General features: G+C 40.2%; 1 protein-coding gene across 1 annotated transcript in view; it reads left to right on the forward strand.

The window, feature by feature from the left end:
* Window positions 1-26,828, forward strand: part of LOC109916622 (MALT paracaspase 1) — a 99,731-nt gene that overhangs the window by 9,483 nt on the left and 63,420 nt on the right. Inside the window, exons 2-4 of the mRNA XM_048604224.1 lie at window positions 6,703-6,869; window positions 9,658-9,782; window positions 12,416-12,563. Of these exons, the coding sequence (XP_048460181.1) occupies window positions 6,703-6,869; window positions 9,658-9,782; window positions 12,416-12,563 (440 nt within the window). The remainder of the gene's footprint in view (window positions 1-6,702; window positions 6,870-9,657; window positions 9,783-12,415; window positions 12,564-26,828) is intronic.

A 26,828-nucleotide genomic window follows, 5' to 3' on the forward strand; every position in this document is an offset into this window, starting at 1 on the left:
TGACCCTTCCTCAGAACCGGACCCGAAACGTTAACTCTGTTTTTTTTCCTTCACAGATGCTGCCAGACCTGCTGACCTTTTCCAGCAACTTTGTTTTTGTTGCAGCAGAGAGGCAGACTTTCATGTGTGTTTTGCCTCCGATAGGGGTATTTTACTCTTTTTTTTTTTAATTATTCCTTTACAGAATATGCTTTTCTTTTTAGTTCATGTGAATATGGGTTTCACTGGCTAGGCCAGCATTTACTGCCCACCCATAATTGCCTCCATTTTTGAGAGTCAACTACATTGCAATGGATCTGGAATCACATGTAGACCAGACGAGGTAAAGGTAGCACATTTTCTTTCTTTAGTGAATCAAATAGGTTTTTATGACAATCGGCAGGTTGCCATTAGGCAAGCTCTATGTTCCAGATTTTTAAAATTAAATTCAGACTTCACCATCTGCCACAGTGGGAATCAAACCAGAACATTAGATTTCTGGATTACAAATGCTGTAACATTATCACTGCACCATTAACTCCAAGTTACATGGAGTTTGGCAAGTTTGGATGGTATTTATTTTAGTCCAAGGAGCCTGACAAACAAGGTGGATGAGTTGAGGGCACAAGTTAAAACATGGCGGTATGAGGTAATTGTTATCACTAAGATATGCTTGAAGAGGGCAGGATTGGCAGCCCCATATTCCAGGATATAAGATCTTCAGGCAAGAGAGGGAAGGAGAGAAAAGAGCAGGGGTTGTTGTATTTTTGATCAGGGGATCAATTACAGCACTAAGGAAGGATGACACTTTAGAAGGCTCCTCAAATGAAGCCGTGTGGGTAGAACTTAGAAACCAAAAGGGAGCAATCACATTGTAGGGAATGTACTCTAGGCCCCCTAACCATCTTAGAGAAATCGAAGCGCAGATCTGTAGGTAAATTTCAGAGAAGTGTAAATTTAATAAGGTTGTGATTATATGGGGGTGTCAATAACCCCAAATTAGGTGCGGTAGTCATAGTGTGAATGATTCAGAGAGAGCAGAATTCTTAAAATACATTCTTTTTAAATCGATATATCGATTGCAATAATAGTGAGGGGCAGTATGGACTTAATTTTAGGTAATGAAGCCAAGCAAGTGATTGAGGTATCAGAGATGAAGCATTTTCCAAACAGTGATCATAATTCTGTTGTACTCAAGATTGTTATGGAAAAGGACAAATCAAAGCTCTAAACTGGGGAAGGCCAATTTTAACAAGATCGGGTATGATTAAGCTAGACTGAACTGAGAGCAGATACTGTTGGGTAGATCTGTGTCAGAGCAGGGGGACACATTCAAGCAGGAAATAGAGAGAGTACAGGCATAATCATGACAAAGCGTGGGACCAATAAATCCTGTGAACCCTGGATATCAAGAGTTGGATGAAATTAAAAAAAGGAGGCTGATAGCAGACACTAAGGATTCAAAACGGCATTAGCCCTAAAAGACATGTGCAAAGGGAAACTTAAAAAGGAAATTAGGAGAGAAAGGGGGAGAAAAGTGGAAAAAATAATCGCAGGTAAAATAAAGGTGAATCCTATGTTATTTTACAAGTACATTAGAGGTAAAAGGAAAACAAGGGGAAGAGTTTCATTAAGGACCACAGTGATAATTTGTGCCAGAGGATGTAGGAAAGATTCTAAATGAATACTTTGCGTTGGTGTTCACTAGAGACAGATGATTTGGGTATAGAAATTAGGGGGAAGGACTATGATATACTTAAAGAAATTAGTATGTCAGAGAGGAAATTGAGTAGTCTGGCAGACCTAAAAGTAGATGAATCTCCAGGGCTTAGATGAAATGTGACCCAGAATGTAGAGTGAGGCAAGGTAGGAAAGAGTGTTGGCAATAATTTTCAAATCCTCCCTGGCCACAGGACAGGTACCAGAGGTGTGGAGGACAGTCAATGTGGTACCGTTATTCAAGAAGGGAGTGAGAGATACTGGCCAGTCAGTCTAACCTCAATGGTGGGGAAACTATTGGAAGCAATTCTGACAGCTAGAATTAATTTGCACTTGGAGAGGCAAGGAATACTCAAGAACAGTCAGCATGGTTTTGTAAACCGGAGATCATGTCTGCCCAACATTTTGAAGAGATAGCTAAATGTGTAGATGAGGCACTGTGTTCATGTAGTCATGTGGACTTCAGGAAAGCTTTTGATAAGGTCCCTCATAGGACACTGACAGTGAGAGTAAGAGCCAATGGGATCCAAGGAAATTTGGCTAATTGGATCCAGAATAGCTGAGCGGCAGGAAGTAGAAGGTGATAATTGAGGTGTGTTTCCGTGATTGGGAGCCTGTGTCCAGTGGAGTTCTGCATATTAAGGTGTAATGTATATTCATTGTATGTATAAACAATTTAGATTTGAATGTAGGAGGACTGAGTTTGTGGATGGTACAAAATTGGTGTGGTGGTAAATAATGAGGGGAAATAGTGACTTAGATTACAGGAGGCTATAGATAGGCTAGTCACAGGGTCTGATCACTGGCAAATAGAATTCAATCTGGGTAAATGTGAGGGAATTCATCTGGGCAGGCCAAACAAGGCAAGGGATACATGATGAATGATAATCCCCTGGGAAGCACTGATGATCAGAGGGACCTTGGTGTGGATGTCCACCAATCCCTTAGGTAGCCAATCAGGAAGACAAAGTGGTTAAGAAGGCAAATGGGGTACTTGCCTTTATTAGCTGAGGTATAGAGTTTAAGATCAGGGAGGTTATGCTGGAATAATGCAACATTAAGTTTAACAATTTCAGAGCATGAACAATCCATTCCTTATCTATCATCTACCCCTACAACCCAGGTCGTGTCATGAAATGGGTTGCTTTCGATACAGCCAAACAATTTTCAACTATTAATAGTCCCCATTATCACTCTCCAGTTTCTCTTCTTCCTTGGTTTAATATCTACAATCCCTTTATATGCCATCTCCTTCTTTTCCCTCCCTCCCTGGGCTGCCTGTCCACCTATCTGTTCACTCCTATTCCTCCCAACTCTCTGTCATCAGCATGGATGCCACCTTTTCCTAGATGCTATCAAATCTGAAGAAGGGTCACAGGATTCAAACATTAATGCTGTTTTCTCTGCACTGATACTGCCAGACCTGCTGAGTTTCTCCAGCAATTTTTGATTTGTATTTGTTTCAGATCTCCAACATCTGCACTTTTTTTGTTTTATTTAGAGGTAAAGGTAACTATTTAAAAGGTTGGTTAGGCCACAGCTAGGGTATTTTGCACAGTTCTGGAATCCACTTTTTAGGAAGGATGTGGTTATATTGGAGAGGGTACAGAGGAGATTTACCAGGATGTTGCATGGACTGGACAGTTCTAGTTATGATGAGAGTTGGATTGACTCCGGTTGTTTTCGTGCAAGCAGAAGAGACTGAGCTGGAGTATGATTGTATAAAATATGAGGGCATAGACAGTTAGACAGAAAGAAACTTCCCCTTGGTGGAGGGATCAATGACCAGTGGGTACAGATTTAAGGTAAGGTGCACGAGGTTTAGTGGAGATGTGAGGAAGTTTCCTTTTTACTCGGAGGGTGTTGGGAATCGGGAATACATTGCCTATAAGGGAGGTAGAGGCAGAAATCCTCATAACATTTAGGAAGTATTTAGATGTACACTTGCATACAAGGCCAAATACTGGAAAATGGGATTGGAATAGTTAGATTTTATTTTCTGACCGGCACAGACTCAATTGGCCAAAGGGTCTTTTCTCTGCGCTGTAGACCTCTATGACTCTTTATCTGAGCTATCTTATTACAAACAATAAATTCACAAGCATATTTAAGTGTCTGTAGACATAATATTAATAGATTACAACAGAGCATCATACTTTCAATAGTATATCCTGCTTCAAATGAGACCCTTACAACCACAGGTCATGTTCCTACATGTCATGTTCAATGTTACAGTGATAATATTATGAGCATGTACCTTAAAGGTATACTACTGGGGAGGTGATGGCCTAGTGTTCTATTAATTCAGAGACCTAATTAATGTTCTAAGGACTTGGCTTTGAAACCCATTGGACTTTGAATTGATGACCATGAATCCATTATTGAATGTCAGGAAGAACCCATCTGATTCACTAATGTCCTTTAGGAAAGGAAATCTGCCATCCTTACCTGTTCTGGACTACATGGACTCCAGACCCACAGCAATGTGGTTGGCTTTTAACTTCCCTTTGGTTATTTAGAGATGGGCAATAAATGCTGGCCTAGCCAGTGACACCCTCATTGTGAATGAATAAAAAATACAGATGATGAGGTAAACACAACATCCCTCTTTTTCCAAAGACAAAAATTATCCCAATCAGTTATACATGGTTGTACATAGACACGAGCATGCAATTCATTAGTTATATAAACAGGTTTGAAAAAATGTTTACAAGAAAAATCATTTCAGGTTTTAATGTAATGTTTTGGAGGATAAACAGCTTGTTCTGATCTGGTGATTGTCTGCAGGTTTGAAGAGCTATGTGTTTTTTTTGTTGCACTTCTGGAGCAGTGGGACTTGAACCTGGGCCTTCTGGCCCAGTAATAGAGACACCGCCACCCTTCAACCTAACTTTCATATTTTTTATTAACCTATTTTTCTAATCAACCTGTTCAGAGATGTTATTATACACCTCTAGAACAGGTGGCACTTGAACCTGGGCTTCCCAGTCCAGGATTGGGACACTACTGTTGCATATATCTCTTTTATTCAGGTAGGGGTAAACGAGAATGTCCTGTGTCTCAGAATAATTATAAAATTGGTTGCTCGGTAAGGTAGCTTGCACTTGTGTTGCTAGTGTAAATTGTACTGGGGACGGTAATCTCTTCATTGTGCTGCACAAAAATGTAGCAATGCAATGCAACAACCTGGCTTTGAGATAGCAAGGACTGCTGATGCTGGATTTCCTGACGAAGGGTTTCAGCCCAAAACATTGACTTTCCTGCTCCTCGCATGCTGTCCAACCGGCTGTGCTTGTCTAGCTCCATATTTATCAACAGCAGGTACTGACAATGCATTAAATGGTAAGTATCATATGCTTTGCTACCATTTGAAGTATAGATGATTGGATGGTGATGTGGTTTGGGTCACTCCCATTCAGCACACAAGTTATCTAACAAATGGATTGAAAATAACATTCATCGTCTAGAGTAGTCACGTTTGTATGTTGCAAAGTCACTGAACATGGGAAATTTTTACAGAAGTAATCTCTACATCACAAGGATACAATCTTTCCCTTGCACTGTGAATAGGTCTGTTTATAATTTTGTCCCAGGAGTGGATGAAACATTGTGTGGATGTAAAGACTACCTCCACTGCTGGGATTGATAGATTTGGAATACGTCACATGCATTCATGAGTTTTTGAGTATTCTGATTCCTCCTTCCCTGACCAATGCAGAGGTTCACTTGCTAATTGTCTTGTGCAATGAGTACCTATGTGTACCAGTATAACGTGGACATGATATCTTGGCGTTATTAGAACTAGTTTGACGTTGAAAACAACTGTGATACACCAGGTTCATCTCTGAAGGGCAAAAATCAATTAATTCTTCTTAGCAACATCTTTAAGACTGTCAGGCTATCCCTGGATGGTGATCTTTTGCAATTGTAAGGTGCTGGTGAGCTACAAGGTGCAGTATTGGAGTACTAAAATACAACATTGCCTCTAAGTTTCTTTATTGGTATGCAATCCTCCAAGATGCGTCACTTCCAAGTGACTTCAAAACATCAGTACAGGCATGCAGTGAATCTTGAAGCAGCTGTATGGTGCACTTAGTGGGAATGTTGGTGAACTATTACAGGTGAGCCCCAAATGTGCCATGATGATCTAGTGAGGGCTGGTGCCAACACAATGGAGGGTGTAGGTGGTTGCTACCCATGCAGCGTACCCTGAGATGTTGGGGAATGCAGGCTAAGATGGATGCCCAAAGAAAGTGCCAGTGACCTGTGGCTGCTAGGTAACTGCTCTGAATTTCATGTCAGGAATTGGCGCTCACTAGTCTCTCTCCATTACCTACAAGAATAGCAACCTGCATGCAAATGAGGCAAGATTAGGAAATAATGAGACGTTGATATGTGTGAGGTTGCTCGCCACTCACTAGCGAGCAGCTCAACAAACTGTTGAAACCTTATGCAGGAAATTGGACTTCTTTTACTCAACTCTGAGAATCTCATTTATCAATTCTTGTCATATTTTCACAACTGTCTCGTCATTGTCTGTGTTATTCAGGGGCTGGGAAAATTCTGTCTATAGATTTTGTTTCAGGTAAGTCTTTGTCTTCATATGAGAAACTGTCTCTCAGCCATAGGTACATGTGTAGACAGAGAAACCTGGATTGTAGGTGCACTGCCTGACACAGTGCTTATGCAACCAACATTTGACCTTAAAATGATAGTTCACAAGAAAAGGTTACTTCACCCAATAATTCAGCATCTGATGTATTGATTTGAACCATTATTCCCCTACTCTTTTGTAGAAATACCATGGTTGCTTCTTGAATGCATTTAGGTTTAATTGATTCAAAGCTACTCATGATGAATTGCATTACTTGACTTGGTTATTTTTTGTTTCCCTGTTCATTTCTCATTGAGTTTTTTTTGTTATTCAAATGCTTTGTAATGATTGGATCACTAAGAATTCAGTTCTTAATGATCTGAAAAATGTCTTTTTTTGTTTCTTAACAGCTCGGAGGACCTAGATAAATGCTCATTGAAGGTACTGGACCCAGAAGGAAGCCCCAGCCGGAGTTTGCTCCATGTGATGGGCAACCGGGGTGTGACTGTGAAAGACCTGTTGGAGTTCCTTCAAGCTTTGGGACAGACTGAAGCCTTTCAGCTGCTGAGATCCTCGGGTTAGATTAAATGACATTTTGTTTATGGAGATTAGCTGATCAGTTTTTTTTAAAATAATAGACTTATTGATCCCATTTTCAGGACCAGCTGATTGGAAGAGGGTAACAGAGAGTTGTATGGGCACCACACCATTCATTCATTCCCATATGTGATATGGATGAAGGGATTTCCGATCCTTGGTCACAATGGGTGACCGGACCATTCACCTGTTTGGGCAGGAGGGCACTTTTAATGTACAAACCTAGATCTGACACAAATTGAAGGATCCAGGGTTATTTCAAGGTAGTTCATTGTGTGCCACAAAGGCTCCGCTAATTGCTACTAAGCACTTGACTGGCTTAACCAGCCATTCTTAAGGGGTGAGCTGCAGATTTTGCATGTAAAATTTAATCAGATAATTTACTTTTAAATGGTATGTGTTCTATTTTGCTGCTGGGCTTTAACATGCAAGACTGGATTTTTGCTTGGGGCATGTTTCATGTGGGGACATTATTTTAAGGTTGGGGAATGCAGAGTGTCATGAGTGTCCAGCAGTATTTAACTGCGGAATGTCTTGAAATATTTTGCTGTAGTTTTCCTGGTCACAGCCAGCTATTTAGAGGGGTGACCTGTCAGGTGGGGATCCATGCAGTGTAAGGTCACAGCCAGGTTAACGCGGAAGCATCTAGGCAGATTGAGGAAGGTCAGAGCAGGACACTAATCAGGGGAGGGTGACTATAGGCATGTAGATGGTGGTTGGGGTGCATAACTGTGGTTGTGGGTTAGTGTTGGGAAGAGATTTGATTGGTGTGAGGCTTTAGATACTGATTTGATTGTAGTCAGGGGTAACGGAATATGATGGTGGTCATGGGGAATACTGATGCTGAGGTGAGGAAACAGTTGTTGGTCATAAGGGGTGAGGTTGGTCCAGTGCCTGTTGTGGAGGGTCAAGTGATGGCCCTTAGGGGGGTGGGGGAAAGGTGGTGAAGGAGAGCAGATATTTGCTGCATTGTTGGGGGAAGGGGAAGAAATGTTTCTTGGTCTCGGAAAGCACAAATGTTGCTGAGAGCGACTGGGTTGTGTTTACTGAGTAATAAATTGGGCTTGGAAAAAGTACTGCCGCTCTTCTTGGACCAAAAGCAGTCCTGTAAAGGCCCTGCCTTTATTCAAACCTACACACCACCATTAACTCACCAGATTTCCTGAGGTGAGGGAAACCTAACCACTTGAGGTAAAAATTAATATCAAAGTTAAACAAAAAGACCTGCAGCCCCGTTAAAATATTTAAATGGATAACTCACCTTATGTGAGGGGTTGGTTATTTACCTGTCACCGTGCCTTTGTTTAAAGTGAAGTGTGTAGTTTTGACAATGGGGAGGGGGTTTGTTTTGGGTTTCTGTTTCAATATTTAAAATATTTGACTTCTGATCTGACCTGTGTACCTGTTTTGGAAGTTGAGATTCATCCCAAAAGTGCTGCTGGAATTCACCAATGCAAAGTCCATCCAGAGTGGAAGAATATCCACATTTTCACACTTCTGTTATACACTTCTGGCCATGCCAGTGTAGCTTCAAACTTAGATCTTATGAGTGAGGAATCTATCGTAACAACTGGAATTCTGGTTTTGGTTGTCTAATATAGATGGTGGGAGCCTAAGATAGAAAGTAGCTAGTAGATATTTACTCTAACTATTTCAGGGCTTCCTTTCAATGTTGCACCTACTGAAGATTGATCTGCTGGGCAACCTAGCAAAGTGTTTACAGCAGTGAAACCGGCCATTTGGCCAATAAGTCCATGCTGGCGTTTATGCTATATTTGAGACTCATTGCATTCCTTTTCATTTAGCCCCTTTTTTTTATCTAACCGTATTCTTCTTTTCATTTCACAGTCATGTTTTTCCTTTGAAAACATCTCTGCTATTTACCTTAACCACTTCCTGTCGTAGTGAGTTCCACATTCTAACTGTTGCAGAGTATAGGCAATTTTTTACTGGTTATCTTACATTTGAGGCCCCTGACTCTGATGTTGCACACAAGGGTGGAAATATCTTTTCTCTGTCCACCTTACCAAGTTTTCTTTTTATAATCAGTCAACTTTCAGTCTTCTGTATCTGGAGAAAGGAGCCCTAGTCTGTTCACCCTTTGTTGATGGATATAGCCTCTCAATTCGGATATCATTCTCATAATTTTTAAGTATTTTTATACCCTTTTCTATAACGTAGAGATCAGAATGCTTCCCAGGGCTTCAGTTCTAGTTCAAACAAGGTTCTATACAGTTTTAACATAACCTTTATTACTTTTCAATTTTATCCTTATGTAAATAAACCCCAGTAGATTTTTCAAACTTGTTTCATATAATTATTAACCTGCATAGCTACTTTTATTGATCAGTGTAAATGTATTCCAGATCTCTGTTCCAATATCCCATTTTGCACTTCCTTTCCAAGGAATACATGGCCTCCTTATTTCACCAGACTTTCAGTTTTCTCTATTGATATTCATTTACCAATTATGCATCCATTCTGCGTATTTATTACTTCAGAATCTATGATTTACGTCAATTGTATAAGAAAGTAAAGACACAGAAAAAAGATTCAATTAATAGAAGTAAACTGCCAGGAATGATTACAAGAATGAAAGCTGAATCATGTTGCATCAGAAGTAATTTAAAATCTTTTGAAGTGAACATGGGTATGCCTCTCAGTTATACAAAAATCTTAGTTTAGGAAATGGGTTACTTTGTATAATTAGTATACGAGTACATTTTGAATGTTAATTTTCTTTCATTTATAAATTATTTTAATTTCAGCTTCATTGAAGATACTCATCCAGCCAGTTTCCCAGGCTGTACTGGCTGGTCAGGCAGTGAGACTCTTTTGCCAAGCTGCAGGCCATCCGAATGTTGAATATCAGTGGTTTCGAAAGGATATAGAGGTAATGGCCACAGAACAGTCTTCCCAGTAGTTGCATCATTCAATTTAATTCAACTTTGTATATTTTTCAAAAGAGCTGAATGCAAGGGGGGGATATAACAGTGACTAAAATTAAGAGAACATTTGACCAAGTGTTGCATTGGTATAGCTGTGACAAAATTGTAGTCAATGGGAATCAGAAGAAAACTGGTTAGAATCATCCCTAGACTACTTGGTTATTGGAGGCTAATCATCACACCCCTTGGCCATCTACGTAGGAGTTCCGCGGGATAGTAGTCATGGCCCAACCATCTTCAGCTCTTTCATTAATGACCTTCCCTTCATCATCAGATCAAAAGGAGAGGATGTTTGCTGAAAATTGAGTACCAGTTGCACCTTTTCAGATTTTGATGAGTCCCTGCCCATACGCAACAAGACCTGGACAACATTCAGGCTTGGATTGATAAATGGCAAATAACGGTGATCCCAAACAAGTGCCTGGTAACAATATCTGTGACGAGAGGGAATCTAACCATCTCCCCTTAACAATTAATGGCATTACCATTACTGAATGATCCCAAACGAGCATCCTGGAAGTAACCATTGACCAGGAGTTGAAATGGACTAGCCGTATAAATCGATGGTTACAGAGCAAGTCAGAGGTTGAGAATTCTGAGCCAAGTAAGTCTGACTCCCTAAAGCCTGTCCACCATCATCTACTAGGCACAAGTCAGAGTGTAATGGCATCTTCTGCATTTGCCTCAATGACTGCAGCTGCAACAAAACTCTAAGCTTGACCCATCCATGTCAAAGTATGTACTTGATTGTCATACCATCCACCAAATTTTAAACATTCACTCTCTCCTTCACCAAGGTATAGTAGCCAAGCTACCTACATCAGCCTGCCTTGGAACTTTATTGCTATTCCCTTACTGTTGCTGCATCAAAATCCTGGAACTCCCTTCCTATTAGCACTGCCCAACCATCTGCAATGGTTCACAATGGCAGCTCACACCACCTTCTCATGGGCAATTAGAGATGGGGAGCATTTTCAGGGTGGCAAATTGTAACTATTGGAATGCCACAAGAAACAGTACTGGGGCCTCAGTTATTTACAATATATATTCATGACATGAATAGTGCAAGTATCACCAAGTTTGCAGGTGACAGAAAATAGAGATGGGAAGACTTGTGGTAAGGATGATACAAAGAGTATACTGAGGGATAAAGACCAGTTAACTGTGTAGATGGAATATAACGTGGGAAAATGGGGTGCCATGCACTTTGCTGGGAAGAATTGAAGAACTAAATATTATTTAAATGGGGAATGAATGCAGAAAGCTGCAGTGCAGAGGAATTTTGGAGTCCTCGTGCTTGAACCACTAAAAGCTAGTATTCAAGTTCAAGGGATAATAGGGAAGCCAAATGGACTCTTGGCCTTTATTTTAAAGAGAATGGAGAATAAAAGTCAGGAGAATTTGCTAAAATTGTACAAGGCATTGGTCAGACCACAGTTGGACTACTATGAAGAATTTTGGTCCCTTTATCTAAGGGAAAAAAATACTGGCTTTGGCAGCAATCCAGAGAAGGTTCATTCGGTTTATCCCAAATATGAAGGCATTTTCTTGTGATGAAAGGTTGAGTGGGTTGAGCCAGCACTCATTGGGGTCTAGGAGAATGGGAGGTGGCCTCATTGAAACATCTAAGAGTCTTAAGGGGCATGAAAGCCTTGATGTGGAAAGTTTGTTTCCCATTGTGAGGAGAGTCTAGGACAAGAGGAAGTAATCTCAGAGTAAGGAGTCACCAATTTAAATCCAAGATAAGGAAGAAATTCTTCTGAGTGTAGTGAATCTGTGGAATTCTTTACTGCAGAGGCTGGGTCATGAAGTATATTCAAGGCTGAGATAGACAGACTTCTAATCATTGGGGAATTGAAGGTTATGGGGAAAAGGCAAGAAAGTAGATTTTACAATTCTCAGATCAGCCATGATTTTATTGATGGGCTCAATGGGCCAAATGACCTATTTCTATTCCCACTTCTTTGATCTTGTGGTCTTCAGACTCTTACTCGTATTGCCTCCATGACACATTGCAATGTAAAGAAACCTCAATACAAACCCGAAATGATATATCCTCACCTATTCCACTGTTTAATGAAAAGAATATGGAACACTAATTAAATTTGGGGCGGCATGGTGGCTCAGTGGTTAGCACTGCTGCCTCGCAGTGCCAGGGACCCGGGTTTGATTCCAGCCTCGGGCAACCGTGTGGAGTTTGCACATTCTCCCTGTGTCTGTGTGGGTTTCCTTCCTCAGTCCAGGTGCACATCTGGCCATGGTAAATTGCCCATAGTGCCCAGGAATGTTTAGGTTAGGTGTGTTAGACATAGGAACTGCAGGGTTAGGGGAATGGGTCTGGGTGAGATGCACTTCGGAGGGGCGGCGTGGACCTGTTGGGCTGAATGACCTGTTTCCACACTGTAGGGATTCTATGATTCTATGAAAATGAAACAATCCAAAACATGCAAACATCTTAACTATCATACAATGAAAAATGAGTCAATGGATGGTCATAGATGTGATGCAATCAATTGAATATCTGTAAAAGTTGATACATATTTTTGGAATCGGATGAGTTTTCTGTTCTTTGACACAGGTTCCAAATGGCAATACCCCAGAGCTTGTGATTAATCCAGTCTCTGTGAATGATACTGGGTGGTACATCTGCAGAGTGAACAGTGGCTGCTTTTTTGAATTTAGTCTCTGGGTGCAACTTGAAGTTTATAATTTCAGTGCTGTCTGTGGTAAGTTATAATGCCTATTGTAAATATACTCTGTGGCTTAATATTTACTCTTTGTTCCATGCTGCATATCGATAATGGATAGGATTGAAAGTTTTCCTGCTGACTCAATTTGAGGTGTAGTAGCAGTGTAGAAACAAGACATACTGACTAGGAAAGTCTCAGTTTTATAGGATTATCTAAGCTAGGGCAGAAATTTGCTTTGAGATGGGGGAAAAATATCAACCAGGCTTTCTATCTTCATTGTGATCTCTTTCTTTAATATTTGTTCATGTATTATAACAGAGATGGAAGAAGTCTGCCATTCTAGTTTTATTACTTCATAGGGGTCAGAATTAAAATAAAAGTAGTTTTGCCCAAGTCCCAGTATTGTGTACTTGCCCCATAGTAGACTTCGATTGAAAAGATCCATCACTGAGCCTTTTTAATAAATGCAAAATTATTGATCTATTACAAAACAAAATTGGTTAACACAGAGATTGTATATGAATGTATAAATCTTTACCCCTCTATATAACTCAAAACACACAAACAAACTTTAAGTGAAGGGAAAGTCAAACAGATTTCTCTCTCTAAACATTGATTTTTGAGAAGTTCTAACTAATGGTGGCTACTTTTGAAGGCAAAAAGAATAAAACAGATAAAGATAAGGTTCCAACTTCTGTTTGATCTGATAGTCTTGCATGTGTGGTCAAGTTACAAATCACGCACAGTTGCCTCTGGGGTGTTGCCAAGCTCAGTTTGCACAGGAAGCTTAATAATGCGAAGTTCTTTCAGAAGAAATATCATGTTTCATCCTGATCTCACAGCAAGGGCAATTCAGAAACAGGAGAGCTGATCTGGGAAGTTGCTTTCTCTTTAGCTGACTTCTCTCCAAATAATTATGAAACCAAACATTCTTGAAGCCCAAAGCACTGTTCAAATGGACCTAGCAAGGATCACCAGCAATACAAGCAATTATCACAAGTTGCATGATTTCCAAGAAGCCTTATTTATTCCTTTCAAAAAAAGGTTTTACTGACTGAAGGCTTTTCAGCAACATATTTTGAAGCCTAGTAGGATCTGCACATAACTGGAAATAGATTTCATTTTCCATAATTCTTCAAAACTCAAAGAAATATTAAAGAGTCAACTTCATAACACAGGATGTGGGCATATTTGGAAAGTCCAGCATTTGTTGCCCATCTTAATTATCCTTGAGAGCAGCTAAGAGTCAACTGGATTGTAGGTTTCTTTCCCTAAAGAACTGTGATGAACCAGATGAGTGTTTTACCCCAATCTACGATTGTTTCATGGTCACCATTACTGCCACTAGCTTTATATTCCAGAGTTTAATGAATTCATTATTTGAATCCAGAGGATTAATCTGGCAGTCTGGATGACTAGCTCAGTGATGTTACTGCAATACCAGGGTCTCTCCTGCTTTGGAACATAGAACTTAGAACAGGACAGCACAGTACAGGCCCTTCGGCCCACGATGTTATGCTGAAATTTTACCCTAATTCCAAGGTCTATCTAACCTCCACCCCTACCTTTATACGATCATCCATTTGCCCATCTAATAGCTGCTTAAATGCCCCTAACGAGGCCGACTCCACTACTGTCTCCGGCAATGCATTCCACGCCCCTACCACTCTGAGTAAAGAACCTACCTCTGACGTCTCCCCTATATCTGCCCCCACTCACTTTAAAACTATGCCCCCTCTTAATAGCTACCTCCACCCTAGGAAAAAGTCTCTGGCTGTCCATTCTATCTATACCTCTGATCATTTTGTACACCTCTATCAAGTCACCTCTCATCCTTTGTTGTTCTAAAGAGAAAAGCCCTAACTCTCTTAACCTTTCCTCATAAGACTTTCCCTCCATTCCAGGCAACATCCTGGTAAATCTCCTCTGCACCTTTTCCAACGCTTCCACATCTTTCCTGTAATGAGGTGACCAGAACTGGACACAATACTCCAGATGTGGCCGAACCAGGCTTTTGTATAGCTGGAGCATAACTTCACGGCTCTTGAACTCAATCCCTCTATTAATGAAAGCTAACACACATTACGCCTTCTTAACAGCTCTATCCACCTGAGTGGCAGCTTTCAGGGAACTGTGGACATGAACCCCAAGATCCTTCTCCTCCTCCACACTGCCAAGAATCTTTCCGTTAACCGTGTATTCTGCTTTCAAGTTTGTCCTTCCAATAAGCTTGCTGCAAATTGGGTGCTTGTGGACATTGAGTAAATAATAGGACACGTTTGGCTGTGCTGTGCCAAAGAGATGTCCCATATTGAGAAACGCAGAATGATCACAATGCTGAGGCATATGTACTAGGATTTATGCTGCATGACTGATTTTACAACCCGTAATTATCACAATTAGGTGCCTGTCAGTTCTGTTTTGTTGACAGCACTAAATGCTTATTGAAGTCTTTGAAGTGGGGCTGTGAATACAAATAATTGTTTTCATAAGAAATTAAGTAGTTGAAGGAAGTTAAATGTAGTTGATGAGTTTTTATAAATAGAATGACTTTTTGAATTCATCAAAAGGCAGTTAAGAACTCAGCATGGGTTCTGAGGCCTTGCCCATGGTAGATATTGAGTGTGTTGTCATGAAGAGTGTAAGGGCAAAGGGTGATGAGCAGAGAGTATGTGATGGCATGAGTTGGCACTAAGTTGGCTTCGGGGCTGTAAAGATGGATATATGAGGAGGGACCTTGGGGGTATGAGGTGGCATTGAAGCTGGATAGTGGGTCATGGCTTGAAATGGAGATATGAGGGACCAAGAAGCAGCATGAGTTGGCATGGATGGGGCATGGGGATTGTGTGTAGGGTGATGGGTGGAATTTTTTTTTTAACAACTACTACAAAGTCCCAGATCACAGTCTACCTCCACATCAGCAGCCCCATCTTCTACCTCTAAACTCTTTGTTCGCCAGTGAGCCCAGTTCCAGTTTTTTAAAATATTCATTTGTGGGATGTTGGTGTCAGTGGTTGGGCCAGCATTTCTTGCCCATCCCTAATTAAAGGCACACAAGAGTAAACAATTTTGCTGTGGGTCTGGAGTCATATGTAGCCAGATTCAGTAAAAATGGCAGATTTCCTTCCTAAAAGAACATTATTCAGCCAGTTGGATTTTATGAAAAGCAACTGCGATTACATGATCACCATCAAGCTTTTCTTTTCAATCTTAGATTTTTGTTAATTTCACATTTTACGATCTTCCATTGTGGAATTTGAACTTCTGTTCCCAGAATGTTTACCTGGGCCTCTGGATTACTAGTCCAGTGACATTGCCACCATACCACTGCCTCCCCTGTTAACACCAGCAAACTGTCAGAGTGTTAAAACTATATCCCAATGAAAGTAAAACTGTTGTTATTCTGTAGGTAAGACAGTGCACATATCACATCTTCAACCAGTAACGTCTCCTCACCTTTTTTGAATTTTTTATCGCCACTTGGAACAGACTGCCTGAGCCTAATGGGAACTCATTCTAACCACAGTTCAAATCATTCTATCATAACAGTCCATTTCAAATTGTGTGATTCAATTAGAGGAATCAATGACGGGTACCTCTAAAAATAGTTGACTTAGGAAATGATACAGCTGTATTGTTACTCATATTTCAATGAAGTAAATGGTGTGCATGTCCACATAAATTGTGGAAGTTACTGAGCAATGCAGTTATTGTGTTGGGACTTCCAACTTTGAGTTAGATCTTGAGAGAACAAACGAATCTATGTTTGCCAAGTGTGATAGTCTACCGATTGAAGGCCTGTCATTGTTGCTACTAGTGGTAAGCGATATTTGAAGCAAAAAAAAAGAATTGTACAAGTATATTAGGATCAACATGAGCAGAATTAGCTTATTTTCTTAGGGTACCAACCTACCACTGCAGGCAGTAGCAGCTCTTGCTTCTGTTTAAAAATTAAAAGTCAAACACTGGTATGCATCGCATTAAATATGGTTGTATTTTAAGCATTACAAATAAATTAAATTGGAACTGTAAGCTGTTCATATTTTATAAGAACTGTTTCACTGTATTTCACTGGAATTGCTTTGGAATGGAGTAGACAGTTCTGAATATTTATTACTTTAATAAATGTGTCCTGCAGTCAGTTCTTTTTACATCCTCCATTCTCTTTTCTTTTCCTGAAAACATTGGCACTTGCCAGAACAGGCTTCATATTAACAATCCCTTGTTATTTAGTCTGAATGGCATCATTTTCTATGTGAGCCCAGACACTAAAGCCTAGAAATCCATCCACGCAGCCACCATTCTCTGACCACTAAAAGGAAGCGAAGTCTAGAGACTTTTAAGCGACTCTTGGATAGGCACATGGAGGATAGTAAAATGTAGGGTATGCAGGGTAGATTGATCTTAGTAGGGTAATAGGTAGGTACAACAGCGTGGGCTGAAGGGCCTGTACTGTGCTGTACTGTTCTATGTTCTATGTTCAATTAAAGAAGAGCAGAAGGTACGTCACCCACCACATTGGTAAAGGTGAAAAATGTATGAAAGCTTGGATTCTTTTTCATATTAAAGGAAATGGATAATATTAGAGCCACTGCCTACCCTGCTGACAGGCAGTTGGTGTTGTTGTACTTAAGTAAACTGGACAACTTGCAGCCTAACCACAGTACTCAAAGATGTCACAAGTTAAGCTGCAACCAACAAAGTAAGTAGTATTTTAAAGGTACTTGCCTGAATGGGAGGAGTGGGAGAAGTAGTGCAGACCCTCAAAAAGCTCCTTTTTCTTCTACCTTCCACCACCAGCCTCCCCAAGAAAAAAAGTGGATTGCTAAATATTAGAATAATTGGGATATTCATGGTCTGTTCATTTTTGAAAGGCATCACAGTTTATCTGATTTTATCCAGTTTTGTATGAACAATATATTAACACGTACAGGTACACTGGCTACCCCATCCTCACCCCCACTGCCCTCGTCTAGTATTGCAAAGGCCAATTGTTGCACCCTATTTACTACTACAAATCTTCTGTGGCACATCTGTTCTGATTAGTTATTCCCTTGTGAGGTAACTGCTTAGTTAAAGAGTTTAATCTGTTTTAAGTTACTTCAATAAGTTACCTAATTGAAAGGAAAGGTCTTGCATTTATCATAATGCAGATGCACCATTTGCTAGGACAGTAGGAATACATTGATCCCCCATTTCAGTTCCTGTTTTTCTTTTAAAGTTTGCTAAAGTATTATTTTTGAAATCAGTTGAGACAATAGCATGTACTCCACATGGGTAGAAACAGACATAATTAGTTGAATCAGAATGTCCCAAAATAGATGATTACCCAGAGGCAAAACTTTTAAGAAAACAATGATCTGTGGAACTTCATGACTTTCCAAGATAAATCTCCAGTCAATTAAATGTATTGGCATGTCTTGGCGTATACATCACTCAAACTTGATGAGATGTACCTCTGCTGCCTGGCCTGCTGTGTTCCTCCAGCTCCACACTGTGTTATCTCTGACTCCAGCACCTGCAGTTCTTACTGTCTCTGGGATGTATTTAATATGCTTTTTTCATGACTTCCTTCAATTCTTATGCATATTTTATTTTTAACTAAATTTTCATTTCTTTGCAAATTTCTCCAACTGATATCTTACAGAGGTCTTTGAAGATGTAATACGTGCTGTGAATAAAGGGGGGCCATAGATTTCCATAGGTGAAAATGTGTGCCATATCAAACTTAATTGCAGAGAATAAAAGCATATGATTCAGGGGGTAAGATATTGGCATGGATAGAAGATTGGCAGCCAACAGGTAATCAAGCATAGTCACAAGTGTGTCATTTTCAGATTGGCAAGATGTAATGTGTGGTTCATGAAAGGTATTAATGCTGGAGTCTCAACTTTTTACAATTTATATAAATGATTTGGATGAAGGGACCAAAGATATGGTTGCTAAATTTGTTGATGATGTGTAGGAAAGTGAGTTGTGAAGAGGACATAAGAAAGCTTTAAAGGAGTGTAGGTAGTTTAAGAGTGGACGAAGATGTAGCATATGGTGTAAAATGTGAGAAAACGTGAAATTGTCCATTTGGTAGGTATAATGGTAAAGTATATTGTGCAAATGATGAGAGCTTACACAGCTCAGATATGCAGAGGGCTCAGGATTTTAGTGTATGGATCACAAAAGGTTTGTGTGCAGAAATAGCAATTTATTAGGAAAGTTAACAGAATGCCATTGTTTGTTGCAAAGAGAATTAAATACAAAAGTAGAAAGGTGATGATTGATTTATATAGAGCACTCGTGAGACCACATCTGGAATACAGTGTACAACATTGGTCTCCTCATTTAAAGAAAGATATAAATGTGTTATAGAGCATTAGAGTCATACAGCATGGAAACAGACCCCTTGGTCCAAACAGTCCATGCCAAGCATAATCCCAAACTAAACTTGTCCCACCTGCCTGCTGCCGTCCCATATCCCTCCAAACTTTTCCTATTCATGTATCCATCCAAATGTCTTTTAAACGTTGTAATTGTACATGCATCCACCACTTTCTCAGGAAATTAATTCCATATGCAAACCATCCTCAGTGTAAAATATTTGCCTCTTATGTCTTTTTTAAATGTCTGTCCTGTCACCTTAAAAATGTGCCCCCTAGTTTTGAAATTCCTCATCTTAGGGAAAAAGCAACTACCATAAACTCTATCTATACCTCTCATTATTTTATAAACTTCTATCAGGTCACCTCTCAACCTCCTATGCTCCAGTGGAAAAGTCCCAACCTTTCTTTATAACTCAAACCTTCCATACCCAGCAACATTCTAGTAAATTATGGGGTGGCACGGTGGTTGGCAATGCTGCCTTACAGCACCAAGGACCAGGGTTCAATTCCAGCCTCGGGTGACTATCTGTGTGGAGTTTGTGCATATTCTCCCCGTGTCTGTGTTGGTTTTCTCCAGGTGCTCCGGTTTCCTCCCACAGTCCAAAGGTGTGCAGGCTAGGTGGACTGGCTATGCTAAATTGCCCATACTGTCTGGGTGGGGTGCTCCTTGAGGACTTGATGGGCTGAATGGCCTGCTTCCACACTGTAGGGATTCTATAAATTTCTTCTAAACCCTCTCCAGCTTGATAATATCCTTCCTATAACTGGGCGACCAGAACTGGACACGGTATTCTGGAAGAGACCTCACCAATGTCCTGAACAGCCTCAACTTAATGTCCCACTCATATACTCAAACGACTGCAGAATGAAGGCAAGTGTGCCAAACGTCTTTTTAACCATCCTGTCCTTATGTTACGCAAACTTTAAAGAATTATGTACCTGTACCCCTAGGTCCATCTGTCCTCCAAACTACCCACAGCCCTACCATTAATTGTATAAGCCCTACCGTTGTTTATTGTATGAAAATTCAATAACTTGCATTTATCCAGTTGGAACTCCATCTGCCATTTTTCAGCCCTTTGACCCATTTGATCAAGATCTTTGTAATCTTAGAAAACCTTCTTCACTGTCTATAATGCCACCAACTTTGATGTCACCCACAAACTTACTAACCGTGCCTTCTATATTCTCATCCAAATCTTTTATGTAAATGATAAACTAAAGAGGACCCAGAATCAATCCCTGTGGAACGCCGTTGGTGACAGGTCTCCAGTCCGAAAAGCAACCCTCCACTATTACTCTCTGTCTCCTGCCATTAAGCCAATTATGTATCCAATTGGCAAACTCACCCTGAATCCCATATGACCTAATTTTATGAATTAGACTACCATGCGGAACCTCGTCAAAGGCTTTACTAAAATCCAAACAAACAATGTAGACTGCCATCATCAATCATTCTGGTAACTTCCTCAAAAAAAAACTCAATCAAGTTTGTGAGACATGATTTTCCTCACACAAAGTCATGTTGGAGGTAGTTCAGGGTATGTTTATTAGACCAGCACCTGGAATGGTTGGGTTATCTTATGCGAAGAAGTTGGTTAAGCTAGGTTTGTATACAGTGGAACATAGAAAGGCGACTTGATTAAAACATATAGGATGTTAAAGGGTCTTGACAGAAAGGAAACTTCTTCTTGTAGGATAATCCAGAATTATGGATCAGTATTTAGAAATAAGGAGTTGCCCATTCAAGATAGAGAACAGGAGGTTTGTTTTTGTTGTTGTTGTAAGGAGGTTTGTTTTCTCAGATGGTGGCAAATCTTTGGAATCTTAGTTCTCTTCCTTGAAAGGTGGTGGGAGCAGAATATTTGAATATTATTAAACAGAGGTAAACTGATTTGTACCAAGCAAGAGAAAGAAAAGCGATTGAGAGTAAGCAAGAATGCGGAATAATAAGATCAGCCATGATTTCATTGAATGGCAAACCAGGCTTAAGGAACAAGTGGCCTTTCTCTGTTCCTAATTTATATGGACCTCCCTGATATCAACAAGCTTACAGTTCCAGCCAGGGCTGCTTCTCAACTAACCTAGAACTCTTGCCCTCCAATTCCTGGACCTCTATGACAATGCATCCAAAGCCTTTGGGCTCCAGGTAGTGAATCTAGTGTATATCAGAGATTGAAACTTTATCTGTCTTGATATATGTGGCCCAATACTACTCCTTGCAATACATTCTACCACAAGATATGCATTTTAGTGACTTCATCAGCAAGATTATCTACTTTTGCTGAGAAATAGCTTTACATCTGAAACTACATTTAGAAAGAAATCTTTTCTGCTCTCTAAACATCTTTAGGCTGGTTAATTTTATGCTTTTTATTTTTTACTCATGGGATGTGGACATTGCTGGTTAAGCCAGCATTTATTGACCATCCCTACTTCTTCTTGAGAAGGTGGTGGTGCGTTTTTATTTTGGACTACTGATGGCCATTTCATGTAAATAAAACCATAATGCTTTTAGGAAAGGAGTTCTAGGATATTGACCCAGTGACACTGAACAGATGGCGATATATTTCCAAGTCAGGATGGTGAGTGGCTTGGAGGGGAACTTGCAGGTGGTGGCATTCCCATGTATCTGCTGCCATTGTCCTTCTAGATGATAGTGGTTCTGGATTAACAAGGTGTTGTTTAAGGAACCTTAGTTCTCACTGTCTTAAGTTCTAACACAAACAGCAAGGTTTCTGTATTATGAGCCTCTGTTTATAAAGCCAAAGATCCCATGTATCTCCGTGATTGCTTTACTGTTGTGACACTTTCAAAGACATGAGTAGTAGGCCTTTTAGTTGAAGGCATCCAGTTAGGAATCCACCACCAGAACTGCTGTCCAATTAGGGATGGCAGGCAAGTTGATGAGTCAAGACTTTAAATCAACACCATGATTTTAAAAGGCCCTTTTACAATGGTTGCGTAGTGATTAGAACATAGCACCTTAGAGGAGCTACTTCGGAGAACACTGAAAGGAAGACACAGAGTTAACAGAAGTCTCCTATAAGAACTGCTCGAGGTTTTCAAGGTTGCTGTTATTAATATCAGCCTTAATGTAATGCTGCTGTCATTGCAAATCCTGATATCATACTTGCCACATCCCTCCAGCACCTGTAGCTCTTGCTGACTTGCCTCCTCTAAGTGCTGTGTTCCAGACACCTAATGTGATCTGTCCACTATTGCCAAGTAGCTACCATTGCCTTTCCACTAATGCCTTGCAGCAGGCTTTGGGAAAGATGGAAGAAAGCAGGAAGGTCTTAGAATATATTTTGTACAATTCGAAAAAAATCTTTCCACTGCACTAGCCTGACCAGGCAAAGTTCCTTCCAAAAATTCTGACTGGGGTTAAAATAGTATGTTTTATTGTGATTATAAACCTAAGTATTTTTTGTACTCTGTGCCTCTATTTATAAAGCCTAGAAACCCATTTATCTTATTAATTGCTTTCCTAGCCTGTCTTGTCACATTCAAAGAAGTGGGCACAAACACTCTAGGCCTCTCTCTACATGCACCCATTGTAAAATTGCACCATTTGTATGTATTGTCTCTCTTCATTCTTTGCACCACACTATATCACCTCACACTGGTCTATGTTACTGTCATGTGTCACCCGTTCATCACCTTGTTTATGACCTCTTGCTGTAATTTGCTATCTTCTTCACTGTTTACTCCACTTCCAAATTTCATGTCCTCTGCAAATTTCAGAATTGTACCCTGTACTCACTGGTCTAAGTATGTTTGTGTGCATTGACAATATGCATGTATGCACGAACGCACATGCACGCACACACACACATATACAACCTGTTAACCACATCTTCACATTTTTAGGTAGATTTTCCAAAACACAAACTTTCATTGTTCTCTACAAGGGGGTAAAGCTTTAACTGGTTGACCACAAAGGGAGTCACAAATAGAAGCTTCAATAGCTCTCGAAGTATTAGTTGCTGGTTATTTTATATTATAATAGTATGCATACATTAATTATGCAGATTATCATGGTGGATATTAAGATCATGCATTTTACAGACAGCAGAAAGGAAAGGATCTGTGTCTCTTGCATATGGTAAAAAGCTACAAAAAAGTCGTAGGCATAGTAGAAATTCAAATGATACTTCCTGCTTTTTTCTATTACATAGAGAAAATGGTATTGTGAGTATGACTAATGCAATTATGCAAAGGAGGATTTGCTGTTTGATTGTGAGCTACGTAAGGTGATAGGAACTAAGATAAAGATTTTTGGGAATAGTGAGAGCTGTGCATACTTCCCTGTAAAACACATCTTGATTAGGAAGCTTCTCCACTGAGGTGATTCTTTAAATTTTTACCACTAAAATCAAAGTCATTAATTTATCTGTAACAACAAGTGTTGTTTGTTCTGGTGGCATTCAGATGCCAAGGGGAGGTGAAGTTAAAAATTAGGATGTTAGAAGGGGCAGCTTGAGGGGCCATGTGGCCTACTGCTGCTTGCTTTCTTTTTGTGTTCTTAAAGAAAGCAAAGGAAAAATGCACATTTGTAATTTATTCTGTCATGGGTTGTGGCGTTGCTGACAAAGGAACATTTGTTGTCCATCCCTAACATTTGCCCTCAAACAAAGTGGCTTTCAAGGCTATTTCAGAAGAGTTGAGAGTCCGTCACCGTGAGAAATAAAGGAGAGGCAGGAACAGTGAGGTGAGAAAAAGCCGAAAGACGTAGGGGCAGAAGCAGACCTTTTTTTGTTATTCATTCATGGGATGTGGCCATCACTGGCTGGGCCAGCATTTATTTCACACCCCTAATTGCCCAGAGGGCAGTTAAGATTGAACCACATTGTGGGTCTGGAGTCAGATGCAGACCAGAACAGATAAGGTCCTTCCCTAAAGACATCAGTATTTTCCTGACAATTGATAACAGTTTCATGGTCATCATTAGACTCTTGAATTCAATAAAAAGTCTTGAATTAAATTCAGCATTTACCATGATGGGATTTGATCTTGAGTTCCTAGAACTGGGAATTTCTGGGTCTCCGGATTAGTAATAAAGCAATATTACCACTAAGCTCTTGCCTCCCTCATTCCGCCATTGAATCTGCTCTAATATTTAATATAATTATGGTTGATAATTCCCATCTGCTTTCCTACCTTTTCTCCATACCCTTAATTTCCTTACTGATTGATTAAAATTGTCTAGCTCAGCTTTGAATATAATTCGTGACCCTGCATTGATAGCCCTCTATGGTAAAGAATTCCACAGATTCACTAGCCTCTGAGAGGAGCAATTCCTCCTCATCTCTGTCTTAAGTGGACGATCCCTTGCACTGAGATAATGCTGTCTGGTTCTCTCAGCATCTACTCTGTCAAGTCACCCCAACAATCTTTCAATAAGGAAAGATAATGATAAATTCTTCAATAAAGTTTCAATAGGTCGTCTCTCATTCTTCTAAACTCCAATGAGTATAGGCCCAAAATACTCAACCTGGTTTCATAAAATCCATCCATACCCGGGATCAATCCAGTGAAACATCTATGCACTGCCTCTAATGCAGGTATTTTTCCTTAGAAATAGGGACCAAAACTGTTCACAGTATTCCAACTGTGATCTTACTGCTATCTTGCATAGTTTTAGCAAGACCTCAGTATTTTTATACTCCGTTCCCATTGAAATAAAGACCAACATTTCATATCCTTCCCTATTACCTGTTGAATGTATATGCTAGCTGTTTGCAATTTATACATAAGGATCCCACATCTTTCTCTGCTGCATCTTTCTGCAGTCTTTCACTATTTAAATAATATTCAGTGCTTCCATACTTTCTGCCATCCTTTTATTTTCCGGCAAAGGATGTTTGGGAAGAAGGGAACAAATCAATAGGGAGACCAATCAGCAAGATAGGCTTATATAATAAAAAACAAAAATTGCTGGAAATCCTCAGGACAAGAAAGCCTTTATGGACCAAGGTACAGACTTGCATTTCAGCTGCTCTTGGAGCATACTCCCCAAACCCTGCTGTCTTGGTCTTAGCCCTCTTAAAAAAGCTTGCCCACAAGCTAAAAATTTTCCATATATTTTGCCAGCTACCTAGTTCCTCTGCACAGCTGCTTAGAGATTAGTCTTATTGTATTTATTCATAAATTGTGGGTGTGATAACCCCTGCAAGGCCAATGGGGAATTACTTGTGGAGTTTGTTGAACATAGAACATAGGACAGTACAGTACAGCACAGTACAGGCCCTTCGGCCCACGATGTTGTGCCGAACTTTTACCCTAAACCTAAGGTCTATCTAACCTCCACCCTTACCTTATACTATCATCAATATGCCTATCTAATAGCCGCTTAAATGCCCCAAATTGAATATGAGTTCCTTTGATAACAAGCAATGGTCTACCCTGCTGGAACTCATCACCTAAGCCCTTAATAAAGCAGACAAGTCTGTGGTTATGTTAATATGTGGGTGTCATTGGAGAAGGAACACATGGTGTCCATCAATGCTCTTGATGCCTTTAGAGAAAGGTATTCACAATGGGGGATACCGTGCTTTATTTCCTTCTCCAACTCCATTTTTATTTAGCCCTTTCCCTTGCACCCTACCTATCCCACACCTTTCATGGTTTGTATTGCCCTTAACAGGCTTTGCATGTAAACACTGAATTGGCTACACAGGTGATTACTGCTAGTAGTTAAAGGGAAAAAAAAAAATGTCACGGTGATTTTGGGGGTGAGAAGGTCACTCAGTTGTGCATGATAGCACTTTGAAGTATAGAAATGAGAGAAAAAAATATAAAACAGAGCCAGTACATGGTTATGTTCATCCCCAGGCGTCATTGGAGAGGGAGCACACTTGGACATCAATGCTGTCAATGTCTTGAGGGAGAGGTGGGAACCACAGGGAATACAATGCTTTGTTTCTCCTTCCAATTCCGTTTAGCCCCTTCCCAATATCCCTACCCCACCTCACTTTGATAGTTTGCATTGCCCTTAATGGGCTTTGTGTGCAAATTTCTAATTGACTGCACGGGTGATTTGCTGGTGACAGTTAATAGGTTAAAACAAAAAAAAGGCACGATGATTTGGAGGTGGAAAAGCTGTTTGGTTGTGTGTAAGAGCACTTCTGGATATGAGAAGAAAAATACAGCAGAGCCATGGCTGGATGGCTGAGATGATTAGAGCATGGTGCTTATAATGCCATGGTTATGGGTTCAACTCTCATAAAGGCTAATGTTGCTGGCCTCCAACTGAGACTTTGATTCTTAGGGCTCTTCTGGCACAGTAGTAGTGTTCCTACTTCTAAGCCAGGAGGCCTGGGTTCAGGTCTCTGCTCACGAGGTGTGTAAAAACATCCCTGAGCGGGTTGATTTAATTTTAGAAAAAGCAGAGCCAGGGAACTACAGGGTGTGGAGTACTTTATTTCCCCCTTCAATTCCATTTTGATTTAGCCCCTTCCTGCTCTCCCTACCTCCTATCACCTTTTGATGCTTTGCATTGTCCTTAATAGGTTTTACATATAAGTATCTAATTGACACGGGTGATTTACTGGTGGCAGTTAATAACAAAAAAAGTCAGTGATTTGGTGTGGGGGTAAACCATTCAGTTGTGTGCAAGAGCCCTTCTGGATATAGAAAGAAGAAAAGGAAAGCAGAGCCAGGGAGTGAGTCTGCAGAAGTGTAGGGACACCCACCATGGGGTTAGGAAGGGAGGGAGTACCAGAATTTTGTCCCAATGACATTGAAAGAATGGTGATATAGTTCCAAGTGAATGTTGCTGGAATTGCATTCATTCAGGCAAGTGGCGAGTATTCTGTTACACCTCTGACTTGACTTGTAAATAAGTGACAGGCATTGGCAAAACAGAAGACAAGTTACCCCCAGAAGCATTGCTAGTCGCTGACTGCTCTTGTTGCGACAGTTC

Source organism: Rhincodon typus, chromosome 1, assembly GCF_021869965.1.
Source record: "Rhincodon typus isolate 14 chromosome 1, sRhiTyp1.1, whole genome shotgun sequence".
In the NCBI taxonomy this organism is placed as follows: domain Eukaryota; kingdom Metazoa; phylum Chordata; class Chondrichthyes; order Orectolobiformes; family Rhincodontidae; genus Rhincodon; species Rhincodon typus.